Here is an 18,583-nt window from a genome sequence, read left to right as displayed (position 1 = left end):
CTACATTGTATGGTCCTGTTTCCCATCTCCACACCTGAACCATTCAAGTCAGTTGGTTTGCTCTTCAATTCTTTAAGATTTTCAAGAAAGGAGAATCCAGAAACTTCCTCAGTAGCTCACTCCAATGTTTAATCACCTTTGCCAACAGGATGCTCTTTCTTATGTTAAACCATTTATCTCTTAAAAAACTGAAGCACATTTCCTGTAGTTTGATCCTATGAGGTGATGGAGAACTGTTCTATCACCAGTATATTTCATAGTCACTTGTTTAAATTAAAGTGAATAATACTACAGTGTCCTGCTAGCAGCACCTACAGTGCTACATTATGTGCAAATTTTAGTTTAGTCTGCCTCCCAAGTGGTTTTTTTTTCTTCTCCTCATACTAATCCAATCTTACTCTTTCTTGGACCTGGGTAGTTTGAGCTTTATCTCTTGCCGTTGTCCCTCCTGAAATGTACTCTATTTTCGGGAATCAGTTTTCAAATTTTTCAAGATCGGTTTCAATTCTGTATCCATCATCTAACGTACTGAAGACCTCACACAACCTGGTTTCCCCTCCAACTTAATGAGCCTGACCTTCACCACTATTCTGCCCTCTTCACTGCCATGAGGCCGTGTGGCTTTACATGGATTTCTCTCCCGGGCTAGGCAGGCCAAGGATGGGGGAAAGAACGGTTTTCCTTCATGTGCGGTTGATAGAACGTCTTTCATGGCCACGCTGTCTGTGTAATAATGATGGTCTTTGTTAAGCGCTTACTTTATGCCAGGCACCGTACTAAGAGGCCTGCCTGGGTTTGGATCCGAGTCTGATTTGTGAATCCTGGCCCGATCGAGCCCGAGGGCTGGGTTACAGCTGGTTAATAAGACTGATGTGGATACAGGCACCGTTGGGATTTATATCATCTTTACTTTCAACATCAGAGGGACCTTTTTATCATTAGTGTAGGGAACCTGCCTACCAACTCTGTTAATATTGTTATATATTTTATATATACATTTAGTGTATATATATATATATATATATATAAATAATGCTATATATTTATGTTATATATTGTACTTTCCCAACCACTACTACAGTGCCCTGCAACACAGTAAGCACTCAATAAATGAATAGATTGATCAGTGCACATTGCAGGGAAGATGGCAACAGAGAGTGAACAATATGGTGCATACTGGTGATTGGAAACACAAACCAAATGATGAGGTCAGGCCCCATGTTATCAGTGGATAGTATTTCTTTTGGTGAAATACTACCTGATATTAAACAATTACTTTTGACCAAATGGCAAAAAAAGTCAAAAGCCTCTCTCCAGAAATGTGAAGGGACTGCTGGCTGATCATTTTCATATTTTTCATCCTTCTTATTTACATTTTCCCTTGTTTCCCTAGGAGTGTTCCTCCAGAACGTATTTGCAATTCTGAAGATGATGGAGATTCAAGTCTGGAGCATCTTCATCTTGAAAACAACTATATTAACACAAGAGAAATTTCACCATATGCATTTTCATGCATAAGATCATACTCAAGCATTGTTCTTAAGCCACAAAAGATAAAATGACACATTACCTTCCATCATGCCACCCCTGACCTTACAAAACCATTCACCTGAGTATTAGCAAAAAGGTGTTAATAGCATTACTCCTAGTAGCATGTGTTATTTCAGAAAGTTGATCACCACCTAAAACTACCTCTTACGGTTAAGCATATAAACACGCACGAAATATATCAAATGATTAGAGGCTTTGACCACTCATATACTAATCACCTGTGTCTAAATCAGTGCCTAAAGTAACTTCTAGAATAAAACATTTAACATAGGCAAGTTCACTTTCTCTCTGTGCTAAGGTTGCTGGAGGTTCTGATGAATGTCAGCCAATATCTGCCATTTTAAAACCAACTCTCAAACTCTGTTGGTCAAATTCTATCCAGCTAATCGAATACCACTTCCAGTTCTCCTTCTCCACACCCCATTCCCTCGAAGCCCTGCCTCTCTTTTCTTGTGTCTTTATTTCAAAGATGACATTCTCTAGGTGACAATGTAATTAAAAAAAAAGGAAATAAATACCTATAATAGAGGGCACCTCGATCTATATTTTTCTACTGTGCTGTGTTATATGAATTTCGGAGATTGCAGGCTTATTGTATTAAGACATTTGTTTCAAATAATGTGCAAGTTTCCAGGTAAATTAAGGAAGTTTTGACAAACATATCTCAGATTTCAACCTTGGGTAATATACAAGGCCTTGAATTTACTGATGTCACGTAGAGGAGGGTCATCTAGACTGTAAGCTCTTCCTCTAGACTGTAAGATTGCTGTGGGCAGGGAACGTATCCGTTTATTGTTGTACCTTACTCTCCCAAGCACTTAGTACAGTAAGTGCTCGATGAATACGATCGAAGGAGTGGATCCTCACACAAAAACTGGAAAAGATACGGAGATGGATTACCAGAACGATCAGGTGAGTAGGGACATCTGGAAAGATGAAGGCCGAGTGAGGACGTAACCAAAGCTTACCAAACCCTGAAGGATTTCGATAGGGTCGACACAGAACTGTCCATCGTCAAATCCCACGCCACCAGGACGAAAGGACACCCACCCATTGAAGCTCGAAGGTGGCAGAAAACACGTCACCATCTAAAGGTGGTCGGCATATGGCCTTCGTCACCGCATTGTTCTGCAGGCTGAAGGTATGAACAGGTTCAAAATGGTTTTGCAGAACTTGGCATAAATTCTTGGCCAAGGGGTCCGTAATGAGCTCATAAAGGGATTAGTCAGAGGTGTTAAGCGGACACCAAGAAGGACAGCTACCATATTGTTCCTCCAACATTGTTTTACCAGTCAGAGAGAGAATAGCAGGCTAGATGGAACGTTATTCTGACCCAATCATGGCACTTCTGTTTTTGAGACCGCTTCTCCCAAGCCATCATGATGCACCACCCTCTACACCAAACTCAACACCTGTGTCCTTTTGTCACTCTTGCCCCACCACCCCTTAGTCAAGGATCCCCCCCGCCCTCCACAGAGTAGGCTTCCTTCACTCCTGCAACAGCTGCTGATCAGTCATCATCATCATCATCATCATCAATCGTATTTATTGAGCACTTACTATGTGCAGAGCACTGTACTAAGCGCTTGGGAAGTACAAATTGGCAACATATAGAGACAGTCCCTACCCAACAGTGGGCTCACAGTCTAAAAGGGGGAGATAGAGAACAAAACAAAATATACTAACAAAATAAAATAAATAGAATAGCTATGTACAAGTAAAATAAATAGAGTAATAAATATGTACAAATATATATACATATATACAGGTGCTGTGGGGAAGGGAAGGAGGTAAGATGGGGGGATGGAGAGGGGGACGAGGGGGAGAGGAAGGAAGGGGCTCAGTCTGGGAAGGCCTTCTGGAGGAGGTGAGCTCTCAGCAGGGCCTTGAAGGGAGGAAGAGAGCTAGCTTGGCGGAGGGGCAGAGGGAGGGCATTCCAGGCCCGGGGGAGGACGTGGGCCGGGGGTCGATGGCGGGACAGGCGAGAACGAGGTACGGTGAGGAGATTAGTGGCGGAGGAGCGGAGGGTGCGGGCTGGGCTGGAGAAGGAGAGAAGGGAGGTGAGGTAGGAGGGGGCGAGGTGATGGACAGCCTTGAAGCCCAGGGTGAGGAGTTTCTGCCTGATGCGCAGTCAGTCAGTCAGTCAATATTCTCTCTCTCTGGTAAAACAATAATAATAATGATGATGGTATTTGTTGAGCGCTTACTATCCAGCACTTAGAACAGTGCTTTGCACATAGTAAGAGCTTAATAAATGCCATTATTATTATTATTATGTGCCAGGCACTATTCTAAGCGCTGGGGGTAATCAGGTTGTCCCACGTGGGGCTCACAGTCTTGATCCCCATTTTACAGATGAGGTAACTGAGGCCCAGAGAAGTTAAGTGACTTGCCCAGAGTCACACAGCTGATAAGTGGCAGAGCCGGGATTAGAACCCACGACCTCTGACTCCCAAGCCCGTGCTCTTTCCACTACGCCACAATCCACCCAGCCCAGAACAGTCCCTTTCCCCATTGGCAAGGTCTTAGGCCCTGGCACCTCCTCGCAGTCGGCTTTTCCCTGACCCTGGAGTTCCTGGTACACAGGGAGAGGGAGGGAGGGAGGGAGAGGGAGAGGGAGAGAGAGAGAGAGAGAGAGAGAGAGAGAGAGAGAGAGAGAGACGCGCATGCACGTGGACATCCATCTCCCCAGACACAATGGTATATCTAATGTTGAAAAACAACCAACAGTCAGCAACAGGACAAAATTCTATTTCTGCAGCTTCCTGCTACAACTAATAATCATATTAAAACTCCTTATTTAATTCATTTTGTGATGTTCTGCTCTGAATTACAGTACTAAAGGATATATAATAGTTTAGGGATGTTCCAAGGAATTTCATATTTTTCCAAAGGTTCTGGAACAGTTTCCAATTTGTACCGCGTAAGTCTATGGGTAAACGTACCCCATGATACCCATGTATCTCCCTTCTAGACTGTGAGCCCGCTGTTGGGTAAGGACCGTCTCTATATGTTGCCAACTTGTACTTCCAAAGCGCTTAGTACAGTGCTCCGCACACAGTAAGCTCTCAATAAATACGACTGAATGAATGAATGTACAGTATGCCCGTACTTTTAAAATAATCAATGCAATAAAAGTTCAGGAAATATTTGGGAACCAAAAAGAAAAGAGTTGGTGGCAAGAGCTCCAACTTGGATTAATTCAGAAACATCCTTTTAACTGAAGCTGCTTAAATCCATTGAGTTGTTGGTTACAATAATAATAATAATAATAATAATGGCATTTATTAAGCGCTTACTATGTGCAAAGCACTGTTCTAAGCACTGGGGGGGATACAAGGTGATCAGGTTGTCCCACGTGGGGCTCACAGTCTTAATCCCCATTTTACAGATGAGGTAACTGAGGCCCAGAGAAGTTAAGTGACTTGCCCAAAGTCACACAGCTGACAAGTGGCGGAGCCGGGATTTGAACCCATGACCTCTGACTCCAAAGCCCGGGCTCTTTCCACTGAGCCACGCTGCTTCTCTACTGATACTGTTATCAGTCTCAACAGGATTTATTTGGTGCCTACTTTATGCAGAGCCCTTTACAAGGCACTTGGGGAATGTACAAAGAAGTAAAAGATGTGATCCCCGCTCTCAAGGAGTTTACAATCTAATAATTCCACTATATGACAGCACCCTTCCTTCTTTCCTGTTTTTGCCTTGAGACTACAGAATGCTCTAGCAGCATTAACATGGGGCTGGAAATCAGAGGACATAATAATGATAATAATAATAATAATAATAATAGCATTTATTAAGCTCTTACCATGTGCAAATAACTGTTCTAAGCGCTGGGGAGGTTACAAGGTGATCAAGTTGTCCCATGGGGGGAGCTCACAGTCTTCATCCCCATTTTACAGATGAGGGAACTGAGGCCCAGAGAAGTGAAGTGACTTGCCCAAAGCTGACAACTGGCGGAGCCGGGATTTGAACCCATGACCTCTGACTCCAAAGCCCGGGCTCTTTCCACTGAGCCACGCTGCTTCTCTAACAGGGGTTAACTAACTAACATGGGTTGTAGTCTCAAGTCTGCCACTGAATAACAATGATGATAATAATGATAATAACAATAATAATTGTGATTTTTATTAAGCGCTTCCTCTATGTCAAACACTGTTCTAAACGCTTGGGTAGGTACATGTTAATTAGGTTGGACACAGTCCCTGCCTCGCATGGGGTTCACCGTCTAAGTAAAAGGGAGAGCAGATATTGAATCCTCATTTTGCAGCTGAGGACACTGAGGCACAGAGAAGTTAAGTGACTTGCCCACGGTCACACAGAAAGTAATTGGCGGAGCCGGGATTAGAACCCAGGTCCTCTGACTCCTTGGCCCAAGCTCTTTCCATTAGACCATGCTGGTTCTCTACTTTGAGCAAACCACTTAATCTCTCTGAACTTCAGTGTCCCCGTTTATAAAACAGAGCTAATAATACCTACCAATCCCTACCTCACAGATGTTAATTAACGGTGTTTACTGAGCTCCTACAATGTGCAGGTGAAGCAGCATGGCCTGGGAGGCGAAAGGACCTGGGTTCGAATCCCGGCTCTGCCACTTGTCCGCCATGTGACCTTGGGCAGGTCTCTCTGCCTCAGTTACCTCACCTGTCAAATGGGGATTAAGACTGTGAGCCCCATGCAGGGACTGTGTCCAGCTCGATTTGCCGTACCCACCCCAGTGCTTAGAGGAGAGTCTGGCACATAGTAAGTGCTTAACAAAACCCACAATTATTATTATTAATTATTATTTGCTGAACTAAGCATTGGAAAAGATACAAAAGTGATCATTTGGGCCTGGTCCCTGACTGACAAGGGACTCACAATCTAGTATATATGTATATATGTTTGTACATATTTATTACTCTATTTATTTATTTATTTTCATTGTACATATCTATTCTATTTATTTTATTTTGTTAGTATGTTTGGTTTTGTTCTCTGTCTCCCCCTTTTAGACTGTGAGCCCACTGCTGGGTAGGGACTGTCCCTATATGTTGCCAATTTGTACTTCCCAAGCGCTTAGTACAGTGCTCTGCACACAGTAAGCGCTCAATAAATACGATTGATGTTGATGATGATGATGTAGGAAGGAGGAGAGGACTAATGACAGACACACAGGGAAAGATAAAAATGATAACCTACAGCATTAGATTGTTAGCCCTTTCAGCGTAGGGAGCGATCAATCAATCAGTGGTATTTACTGAGTGCTTACTATGTGCAGAGCACTGTTCTAAGCGCTTGGAAGAGTATGATACAACAGAATTAGCAGACATATTCCCTGCCCATAATGAGTTTACCGTCTAGAGGGAATCACGTCTTTCCGGTTAGCGCTTAGATTGACAACAAAACTGGTTCCTGAAAATTGTGTCCTAAACCAAAATGGTGTCACTTGGAACCAGTTTCCTCAAAAATGAGGGGTTGGTTCCTGAACCAAACTCACGTAAAAACGCACCTGTCTTCAAGCAGTTAAACAATCCATTCATTCAATCGTATCTATTGAGCGTTTATAGTGTGCAGAGCACAGTACTAAGTGCTTAACGTGCGTGTGTGCGTGTGTGTGTGTGTGTGTGCGTGTGAGGAGGGGTTGGGGTTTGACGTAGGGGTAGAGAAGTCATCCATAAATGATTTACAAATACGGCAGTGGCAATTGGAGGAATAACAGGGATATAAAAATAGTAGCAAGCATAACAGGATGATATAGCTGCCTAAATAACTGAATGTACAAATGAATATACATGCATATACATACATGCAAGGGCTAAGGATGGGTATAGATGAATGAGTGCTAAAGGTGGCTATTTGGGAAGCAGCGGGGCTTAGCGGAAAGAGCCCAGGCTTGGGAGTCAGAGGTCGTGGGTTCTAATCCCCGCTCTGCCACTTAGCTGTGTGACTTTGGGCAAGTCACTTAACTTCTCTGTGCCTCATCTGTAAAATGGAGATGAAGACTGTGAGCCCCATGTGGGACAACCTGATTATCTTGTATCTACCTCAGTGCTTAGAACAGTGCTTGGCACATAGTAAGCGCTTAACAAATACCAACATATTATTATTATTAATGGGAATGGCTTCTTGAAGGGAGTGAAGTTTTAGGAGTGTTTTGAAGGTGAAGAGTAAGTAGCCTGAAAATGAACTGCAGCCAAGGGACTGCTCAGTACTAGTCTCTCTAAGTATTTTTTACTACATAAATACTTCTTGAATGCTTATTACAGCTAAAAAAAAAAAATGGTTGTCTTTTCTCTAATCCCCCACTACTATATGGTGATCTCCTTAAGGGCTAGGGGCAGTATCTTGTACTTTCAATATAAAACTCTCCATTGCTTAGTAAAATGCTAAGGACACTGTCGGATCTACAAAACTTTTTGATGGTGATAATAATAATAATAATGGTATTTGCTAAGTGCTTACTATGTGCCAAGCACTGTTCTAAGCACCGGGGTAGATACAGGCTAATCAGGTTGTCACACATGGGGCTCACGCTTTTAATCTCCATTCTCCAGATAAGGTAACTGAGGCCCAGAAAAGTGATTTGCCCAGACAAGTGGCGGAGCCGGGATTAGAACCCATGGTTACCGATGCACCGAAGGAAAGAGGCATTTCTTCTCAAGAGAAACCTCTAGTAAGGATTCCTTTAGGTTACTCGTTGGGCTAGTTCAAGAGAGAAATTTGATCAATCTGTCAGTCAATGGTATTTGCGCACTTAGTGTGTGCAGAGCACTGTATTAAGTGCTTGAGAGAGTACAACAGAGTTAGCAGACACAATCCCTGCCCATCAGGAGCTTGCAGGCGAGAGCGGGGAGACAAAGGTTAAAATAAATTATGGACCTGTACATAACTGCTGTGGGGTTGAGGATGGGGTTCCCCTCTCAGGATCGCACCTGGAGAGTTTCCAGTACTCTACCAGCCTCAGCTATGGGATTCCCAGCTTGGCCCGTTTCTAGCGAGTGAGTCCAGGGCGGAGACTCACGTTTACTGCGTGGAAGGAGGCAATGGTAAATCACCTCCGTATTTTTACCAAGAAAGCGCTCTGGATCCACTACCAGAACGATTGCAGATGGAGGTGGGACGTTCTGGGAGAGGTGGGTCCATGGAGTCGCTATGGGTCAGAAACAACTCGACAGCCTGAGACAAGGCAAGGCAAGGGGGTGGGGCGAATAGCCAAACCGTAAGCACCTTTGTAGACTGTAAGCTCCTTGTGGGCAGGGAACGTGTCTATCCACTCTGTTGTAATGTAGTTTCCCAAGTGCTCGGTATAGTACTCTTCCCCCCAGTAAAGGCTGCATAAATACCACTATGTCTTAGTCAGGGCAGGCCTCTTGGAGGAGAGGTGATTTCAATAAGGTTTTGAAGGCAGGGAGGGTGGTGGTCTGTCAGATGTGAAGGAAAAGGGAGTGCCAGGCCAGAAGCAGAATGGAGGGCGAGAGGTTGGCAGCGAGCTAGACGAGTTTGAGTTACAGTGAGTAGGTTGGTGTTAAAGGAGTGGTGTGTGCGTTTGTGCTAGGTTGAAGTAGGAACTCTGTTAAGATAGGAGTGAGCAAACTGACTGAGTGCTTTGAAGCCAATGGTTTCTGTTCGATTCGAAGGCAGATAGGCAACCACTGGAGAAGTGGGAAGACGAAATCAACATTTTTTAGGAAAAATGATCTGGGCAGCAAGGACTGGAGGGGGCAGAGGAAGGAGGCAGGAAGGTCAGCGAAAAGGCTGATGCAGTAGTCAGGGTGGGATAGGATAAGTGCTCGGATCAACTTGGTAGCAGTATGGATGGAGAGGAAAGGGTAGATTTCAGTGATGTCGTGAGGGCAGAACTGACAGGACTTGGTGAGAGGTTGAACATGTGGGTTGAATGAGAGAGATGAGTCGAGGGTAATGCCAACGGTTATGGGCTTGGGAGGTAGGGTGGATGGGAAAGACACGGGGAGGACGTGGGTTGGGTGGGAAGATGGTGAGTTCTGTTTTGGACATGTGGAACTGGAGGTATTGGCAGGACATTCAAGTACGGATGTCCTGACGGATGAAGGTCTTGAAGGTGTCCTGAAGAAATGTGAGACTGCAGAGAAGGAGAGAGGTTGAGGCTGGAGGGGTAGGTTTGGGAATCAGCCATGTTGAAATGGTAGTTGAAGTCATGGGAGCGAATGAATTCTCCAAGGGAATGGGTGTAGATGGAGAATAGAATGGGACCCAGAACTGAGCTTTGAGGGACTCCCACAGTTAGAGGGTGGGAGGCAGAGGAGTCTGTGAAAGCGACTGAGAAGGAGTGGTCAGATTGATAGGAGGAGAACCAGGAGAGGACAGTGTTGGTGAAGCCATGGTTGAATAATGTTTCCGAAAGAAGGGGGTGGTCCACATTTTCCAAGGCAGCTGAGAGGTTGAGGAGTATGGGGTGGGAGTAGAGGCCGTTGGATTCGGCAAGAAGGTGGTAATTTGTGACCTCAGGGCAGTTTCCACGGAGCAAAAGCCAGATTTCGGGGGTGGGAAGGAGTCAAGGAGAGAATTTGGAGGAGAGGAAGTACAGGCAGTGAGTATAGACAACCCTCTCAAGGAGAAGGATGGTAGGAGGGAGATGGGGTGAGATGTGGGATCAAGGAAGGGTTGATCACATTTCTACAGTTGGTTGATTTCCTTGGCTCTGCCATTAATATTTACTAAACTGAACAAGAACAAAAATAGAGGTTGTCTTTAAAATTAACAAGAAAATTTAGACATACTCTACAGTCTATCATTTTGTTACACTACAGTGCTGACCATATCTTGGCTAATAACATAAAGCCTTTGTTTAAAAATGCAATGAATCGCTATGCCCATAGTAGTGCTAACTTGAAACATTCTCATCTGTCAATCAATCAATCGTATTTATTGAGCGCTTACTGTGTGCAGAGCACTGTACTAAGCCCTTGGGAAGTACAAGTTGGCAACATATAGAGACAGTCCCTACCCAACAATGGGTTCACAGTCTAGAAGGGGGAGACAGAGAACAAAACCAAACATATTAACTGTCTGGAAAAGGAAAATTTAATGACATTTTCTGTGAACAGCCTGGGACTTCTTAAGTTTCCAAGGGCTAAATTACCTCCGAAGCCCTTGATTTCAAGAGTCAGTTCTCGCAGGGTCCTTGAACCAAACTATTTGACAACAGGGATGGTTTCTGCCCACAGTTGTCTACTAAAGGGATAGAAAATCCTCATGAACCAAAGAGCCGCAAACCAAAGACAAATTATGGCCACGAGCCGCAGATAAAAAAAAAAAAATTCTTTATCTGGACCGGCAAAGAGGTGATGGGAGGGGAGATATGAAGAAGAGAGGGGGACTAGTACAGAGCAAATGACCCTCTTGGGGTGGTGAGCAAAATGTAGCACAACCCTTTCCAGGCCAGGTCTACATAAGGGGCGTCACGACCCAAGCTGCAGTAACTGAAGTTTGGGCAAGGGGCTACATTGTCTAATGGGGACCCCCCAATGACGTCATTATCACACCATCAGCCAGAGTGGCGGCAAGATGGTATTTGCTAAGCACTTACTATGTGCCAAGCACTGTTCGAAGTGCTGGGGTAGATACAAGGTAATCAGGTTGTCCCACGTGGGGCTCACAGGCTTCATCCCCACTTAACAGATGAGGTCACTGAGGCCCAGAGAAGTTAAGTGACTTGCCCAAAGTCACCCAGCTGACAAGTGGCGAATCCGGGATTAGAACCCATGACCTCTGACTCCCAAGCCCGTGCTCTTGCCACTAAGCCATGCTGCTTCTCAAGAGATGCAGAGGAGTTGGTGGTGGCCTTGGAAGCTAGGCTCGGAGGCCTTTTGTCTGCATGTGGTGAGGGAACACGAGTCACGGATCATGACGACCCCCATTGTGATTGATGGGTGTTTTCTGAAATGCCTCCTCCTCCTCCCCTTTCCGTGCTTCATCCTGAGGTTTGCTGTTCCAAAAGCGAAGGAGGCTGCAGGAGAGAGGCGAGGGAGAGCCCTATTCCCATCTGTCACAGTGCACCGCGAAGTGGGGCCGCACCCCAGGAGTAAACATACTTACGTGGCACTGGGGCCAGCACACACGCACCGGCAAATCATTCCTGCTCTGTGGAAGCCTCTGCCTCTAGTCACTACCTCCCCCATCCCTGGAATCGACAAGATTCCTCTTGGAGGTGCTGAAATGAAGAGCGCCATTGATTTGTGTTAATCATTACCATGACTCCTTGCCTCACACTCCCCCCCCCCTTCCCCCTGCACGGGTGGGTTAACTGAGGCGGCAAGGACTGTAAAAGAACTCCTGAAGACATACAGGCTCCTTTCTTGGGCTGCCCTATAAATAATAACCATAGTAGCAATAACGATGGCACTTGTTAAGAGCTTATAATGTGCCAAGCACTGTTCTAAGCGCTGGGGTAGATACAACTTAATCAGGCCGGATACAGTCTCCATCCCACATGGGGCTCACAGTCAAAGCCCTCATTCTTGACAGATCCTTCTGATACTTCCAGTAAATACTTTATGTTAAAGCATCAGCCAATGTGGCTCCTGTGAAGATAATCAAATCCACCCAAGAAATCAAAAAAGTGATGCCAACACAGTTGTCTGTGTGAATTAAATGGTCAAACATATTAGACGCATCCACTTCTATATGGCCTCATGCCTGCCACTCTCAATAAGGTAGTATCTGAGCTTGTGTGCGTTGGGCACTGAGAGCCCGATGCCTGCCCTCAAGAAATTTACAATCTAGTGGGATGTCAGATTGAAATTATGCCACCAGGCATGAAGTAGTCTGGGAAATACCATCCACATTCCATATCGGCCTGCTTTGCAAATGGCAATGCTTAAAGATGACCTAAAAAGCTACTGGGACAAGTCTCTGAGGCTGTGAGCTCATTATGGGCAGGGAACGTGTCTGCTAACTCTGTTGTATCTATTTCTTTCTGTTGGTCTCTGTCTCCCCTTCTAGACTGTACGCTCACTGTGGGCAGGGAATGTGCCTGACATATTGTTATATCGTACTCTCCCAAGAGCTCACTACAGTGCTCAATAAATGTGATTGACTACTCTCCCAAGCACTCAGTACAGTGCTCTGCACAAAGTGCTCAGTAAATACCACTGATTTAAGGCTGCATACTCCAAAATTCGAAGCTAATTTTTTTCCAAATTTTGGAGGCTTTTTGAGGAAACTGAATTTGGGATGAGTGAACAGGGGTTGGCTTTCATATATTTTGCCCTAAAACTGAATGCTTTAATTATGTAAATATGACATCTTTCATTTCTTTTCAAACAAAAGAAACAAAAATCTTGGAAGTTAGCATTCAGACAAGCAGTTCTCTTTGTGGCAAGAAAGACACAGGACGTAGACTTGACTGATTTGAAGGCAAACAGCTTGCTGCAGAATCTCTGAAACACCACTTGCATGCAGCAGACACAGAGAGGATGCTACACTTGGCATATCTAATACCCCGAGGAAATAAGTTCTGAACTAGAGAAAAATGGGAGAATGCAAAAATAACCCTCCCTTTGAGAAGCGCCAGGCCAGAAGATGATGTAGTTGAGCTTTGGCCACATTTTAATTCCCATTCTTATGAACTAGAGAAGGCAATGAGATATTACGCTCCAGGCATTTATTCCTATAAAGAGATCATGTCCAAATTTACTGGAGAACAGTCCAACACTTGAAACTTTTCTAGCAGCATGCCTGCCTGATGGATATACTGAATTTCAGGTTTTCCCCCCGGGTCCCAACCCTGCTCTCCCTCTCCAAGGGTGACCCGAGTGTCCAGGCAGGTTGGTGGCGGGTGGTCATGGGGAACACAGGACCACAAGCATCTCTAGAGAAAAGGCAATCAAGGACAGAGCTGGACAAATCAGAAGGCGTGCAGGAGGATGCCCATCACACATACAGTGAAAACAACACCCTGCCTAATCCACTATCATCATCAATCGTATTTATTGAGCGCTTACTGTGTGCAGAGCACTGTACTAAGCGATTGGGAAGTACAAGTTGGCAACATATAGAGACAGTCCCTACTCAACAGTGGGCTCACAGTCTAAAAGAGTGGGCTATCATCAGAAGTTGGTGGGTTCTAAAACCGGCTCCACCACTTGTCTGCTGTGTGATCTTGGACAAGTCACTTCACTTCTCTGGGCCTCAGTTACCTCATCTCTTAAATGGGGATCGAGACTGTGGGGCCCACAGGGCATAGGGAGCGTGTCCAACCCGATTTGCTTGGATCCACCACAGCGCTCAGTGCAGTGCTTGGCCCATAGTAAGCGCTTAAGAAATATCATAACAATAACAGTAATAATAATACCATAATAATATCAATTATTATTAATAATACTAAGTATTATTAATAATAATAATGGCATTTATTGAATGCTTACTGTGTGCAGTGCACTGTACTAAGCACGTGGGAGAGTATAATACCAGACAGTGGGTACATGGGTTCGATCTAATATTTTCTGGCCCAAGTACAAGCCCCTGCAGCAAATCTTCCTACTGATAATCAGTGAGTAAGGTACTTTTAGCACCATCAAGGCACAGTCAGTCAGTCAGTCAGTCAATCGTATTTACTGAGTGCTTACTGTGTTGCAGCACACTGTACTAAGCGCTTGGGAGAGTACAAAATTAGGCAGAATCCTGGAAGTTTTGTCAACAAGTCATTAAATGTGCCCTGGGCTCACGTGGCTTTTGTTGTCTATCATGTGGCAAGTTCAGCCATTCATACAATAGTATTTACTGAGCGCTTACTTGGCGGCAGGTGGGACCGTGACTCTTTGTTTAACTGTATTCAGGATAGCATCACGAGCACGTAGGCGTTTAATAAACATCATCGTGAATCTCTCTCACAGGAAGGCACTCAGGGGGGAAAATCCCTCCTCTTCTACCTAGATCCCCTTGGATTATTCTCTTCCCAACCGGAGCAGTCACTCTGAACCCTGGCAGTGCAGGATTCCTTTCCAGCGTCAACTACTGACCAGAACAGCCAGACAGAGTTGAGAGCACAGCAGTCCGGTCATTCGGAGAATTCCCAGTCCTATATACCTCCCGAAGTGACAGGGCGCTGGAGTTTCCCAAATTCTTTTTTTTTTCATACCTCTCGGTGCGGTTTTTCATTTAAATAAATGCATAGATATTCACCGACTTCTGCTTTTTCACACATCAGCTATTTCTTGAGAGGATTCCACTCGACTTTCTGTGGCTAGATGCCATGATTATTAAACCCCAAGTTTTTCCAGGCTCTTCCAGTAGATGTCTAGAGTTAAACTAGAAACTTTGGCTGTGATACAAGTAGTGATGGAAAACACATGAGCAGTAACAAGTCTTAATCTCTCTCTTCGGTACTAAAATAGGCTAATCTGTAGAAGCAGTTTACTCAAGTATCACCCAGAGTGCCAGCTACATCAGGCACTTTTTAAAGGGATTTTTCAGTGTAACATCTTCTCATCTTCTCTTCATTGCCTAGCACTCACCAAAATCTATGTACTATTTGCTTTTAAAATAAGTACTTTGTGGATTGAGTCTACGTTTAAGAGGATTTTTCTATTCTTACAAGGTATGTTTTTTCATATTTTTATATTTTGGAGTAAGTAGCAATATAGAATTACCTATTTTATTTTCAGGAACTACTAAAGGGGCATTGCTGTTTTGGGACCATGTGTTCCTCAATACTAATTCCTCTTAGGAAAACATAATCTCAAAATGAAAAGTCTATTACATTTGCTTTACCTTTATACTATAAGGTGATAAAACTATCAGTACTTTAAACAAAAATAAATTGACCTAAAACAAAGAAAGATTCTCTTTGGACCATCCTTCTTTGATTATTTATAGAATAATAAAGCCTGTTTAAACTTTTTGATAAAAACATTTGTTGTACTAATTTCTAAAAGATCTTATTAGGAAATGATTACTTTGCCTTTTCACTGTACTAAAAAAGGAACCTAGGTGACAGAAAATTATGAAATTTTCTTGAAAGAATACACTTTCAGAGAAAGCAGTTGCTAATACTGGAAAATGTGGTTTATGATCGGCAAGAACATTTGCATGAATATTACTCAAGGAAATAATAATATCAATTTTTTTGGTAATGTGTTTGCATCTTTCCTACTTCCATAAAATTTCACCATGCCTGTACTGGAATTTTTTCATATAAACATATATTTTTTACTTTATTAGAGGCTGCTATTTTTCCTTGCTAACTGGCTCTTTTCAAAAAGAAAAGAGAAAGATAACATACAGATTTATTTCTAAAACAGCACACCTAACAACTAGAACTAAATTACTTTCAAATACAGTGAATAAAAGGCTTTGAGATCTCTGTTACTAAATTTACCTGAGGGAATCAAAATCAGTCTGAATGAACGGATTTTCCTGGTCTCTTTACAAAGAGAAGGGAACAAACGTTTCAGTTTTGGATCATACCAACCTTTCTACTGAAAGAACAACTGAGTTAAGAAATCTATTAAACGTTAACAGATTTTTAACTGTTAACAGTTCTTCCTAATACATCTCCTAAAGGGACAAACAGAGCACCGAATTCTTTCAGACTGTGTCAGACCAAAAACAAGAGTCACGTGTTATGAGATTTCAAATTGGCTTATTTCCATAAAGCAATGTGAGGGCTTTATGCTTCCTAAAAAACTGATTTAAAATCTTTTATACCAAATTTCATTTATTTTCTTGCACCTTTATTTGCTAATTTTAAATTGTATCACATATTCCTGAAATGGAACTTCCACAGTTAACCCGAGGAGTACCATACCATGAGCTTTATGATTATGGGAACCCGGAAAAATAAAATCATCCAATTTTTCCATAATGTGTTTGCACTATACCTGACTCGGACAGATCCTTCCAACAGCGTCCCGTTACCTGGACAGAATGTGAGACAATGCTGGAAGAAACAGTTGTTTTTTTGCCTCCTCTTACTGGCCAACTCATGTGCTCTATAATGTGGTTTTCATTAATGTGGGTTTATCAAGAACATGACCCTCGTGTTATAGGAGAACTGAGGGTGCCAGGCTAAAACTTCACAATTCTGTCAGTTGACCATCTGAGGATTGTGAAAAAGCAGACGTAATTTTACCAATAATGTTCTTGTCTTTGGGCACAGTCAAAGAGCTGAGAGTAAACAGATATTTCGAAATTTAAGAAATAAAAACTTCATCTAGAAAAGATGTCACTCAACGATCAAAGAAAAATTTCAGTGTGCGTATACGTGTGTGTAAATGGATGTCAAGGAAAGCAAACTATCACATGATTCTTCCAAACATCCTGTTGCCACTGCCTGGGACAGAATACTTAACTGGCTCAGTAATAACAGTTATGTTCCTATTCCAAGCAGCATGGCTTAGTGGAAAAAGCATGGGCTTGGGAGCCACCGGTCATGGGTTCTAATCCCGCCTCTGCCACTTGACAGCTGTGTGACTTTGGGCGAGTCACTGAACTTCTCTGTGCCTCAGTTACTTCATCTGTAAAATGGGGATGAAGACTGTGAGCCCCCCGTGGGACGACCTGATCACCTTGTAGCCTCCCAGCGCTTAGAGCAGTGCTTTGCACACAGTAAGCGCTTAATAAATGCCATTATTATTATTCTTCACCCACATATACATTCAGGTCTAATAAAGATATTTTGAACGCTTTGGTTAAGTACACAGCTTTGAATTTTTGTGGTTACCTTTTGTATTAGAACTTCAGAAGTTATTACGATTAATGTTGTGAGAGAAACACACACACACACACCGTTGAGGGGGCGGGGGAGCTGTCCATCTGGGTCACCGCTGACTACTCCGATAGGCTTGGGGATGGTTCCCAGGTGGCGACTGGCTGGGAGGGTTGCGGTCCAGAAGGGACAGGGGTAGGAACAGGAACAGGGACAAGAGGGAGAAGAAAAGAGGAGGTTCAGGAATGCCAAGTAGGGAAGAGGAGAAGGAAGCTGGGCAGGCAGTAAAGTACAGGGCCTGATAACTCAGAACCTATGAGGATAGCTGAGAGAAGAGTGGCCGAGCCAGTGCCTTTGAAGGACGTCCGACTGGAGAGGGAGTGGTTAGAAGGAGAAGGGGGCGAGATACGGGATGAGGCCAGGGAGCAGGAATACTCAAACAGATGTTGATAAAGAGTGGGACGTGTACAACCGGGCACGGACTGGTTATTCCTTCTAAAACCATAGGTATACTGAAGACTGTGTTCCAATATTTTGAAGCTAAATTAGAACGCCGGTAGGCAACGGGTCCCGTCAAATGACAAGGGCTGGCAGTGGGGTGAGAGGGTGAGGGAGACAGGAGAGTAGTAGTGGGGCGGTGTGGGAAATAGCAGGAGAAAACTCCCTCCCCTTCTATATTTTTATAAATGAAATACTGGACAAATGCGAGGTAGGTTTTGATAACAACCCTAAGAGGATGTTCATCATAGCAAGCTTTTTAAAAGCGAAGAACAGTCTATTGCTGAGCCATGTGACTCCGACTGTACATGTATACTGATGGGAATATTTAGAACTGGAAAATATTTGACAAACTGACCTTTAGACATGTGGCTTGAAAAGGAATGTAACTTGTTTGTCTTGTTCTAGTTTCTGGCCATGAGATGTGTTTCCTCTGGTAAATCTTCCACTCACTCTAAGGCAAGCCAAGCAGTGATAAGGAGAGAAATGAAGTCTAACCAACGTCGTTAGGTCAATGCCAATTCTGCTAGACTCCTCGTGAAACCGTTTAATCTCATGGTAAAAATGATAGCGATAGGGTAAGGATTTGTCTAATGTCCAGAAACTGCTAAAACAACTGCAGATGTGCTAACTGGAGTCCATCAATAGTATTTAAAATATTGTTTTTGAAGAGAACCCCAGAATATGTACTTTTTCGTCTAGAGGTGTATCAACAGAAACAGCACGAACTCACAAAAATGAATCTGTTTAAGAACTTACGATATTAGCATTGAAAAAGGAATGGAAGGAGTTTGGCAAATATAAAGTAGGAGGTGTCTAGATGCTAGTTATTTACAATGCATTTAATTCCTTATACTATCA

At 43.5% G+C, this 18,583-nt stretch overlaps 3 protein-coding genes across 4 annotated transcripts in view; 2 read left to right on the top strand and 1 right to left on the bottom strand.

Moving 5' to 3' along the window:
* Positions 1–2,094, top strand: part of ECM2 (extracellular matrix protein 2) — a 32,779-nt gene extending 30,685 nt beyond the window's left edge. Inside the window, exon 10 of the mRNA XM_038740150.1 lies at positions 1,394–2,094. Coding sequence (XP_038596078.1) covers positions 1,394–1,562 — 169 coding nt within the window. The 3' untranslated portion in view covers positions 1,563–2,094. The remainder of the gene's footprint in view (positions 1–1,393) is intronic.
* LOC119919600 (centromere protein P) overlaps positions 1–18,583 on the bottom strand; it is a 280,519-nt gene that overhangs the window by 92,459 nt on the left and 169,477 nt on the right. The window lies entirely within an intron of this gene.
* ASPN (asporin) overlaps positions 14,879–18,583 on the top strand; it is a 49,191-nt gene continuing 45,486 nt past the window's right edge. The window contains exon 1 of one of the 2 annotated variants that reach the window (XM_038740152.1): positions 14,879–15,115. The gene's annotated coding sequence lies outside the window, so the exon portion shown is untranslated. The remainder of the gene's footprint in view (positions 15,116–18,583) is intronic. The other variant, XM_038740153.1, reaches the window with a different exon arrangement.

Source organism: Tachyglossus aculeatus, chromosome X1 (assembly GCF_015852505.1).
Source record: "Tachyglossus aculeatus isolate mTacAcu1 chromosome X1, mTacAcu1.pri, whole genome shotgun sequence".
Taxonomy (NCBI): domain Eukaryota; kingdom Metazoa; phylum Chordata; class Mammalia; order Monotremata; family Tachyglossidae; genus Tachyglossus; species Tachyglossus aculeatus.
The sequence above is the reverse complement of the archived record's forward strand: the minus strand, read 5'-3'. Positions and strand labels throughout refer to the sequence as shown.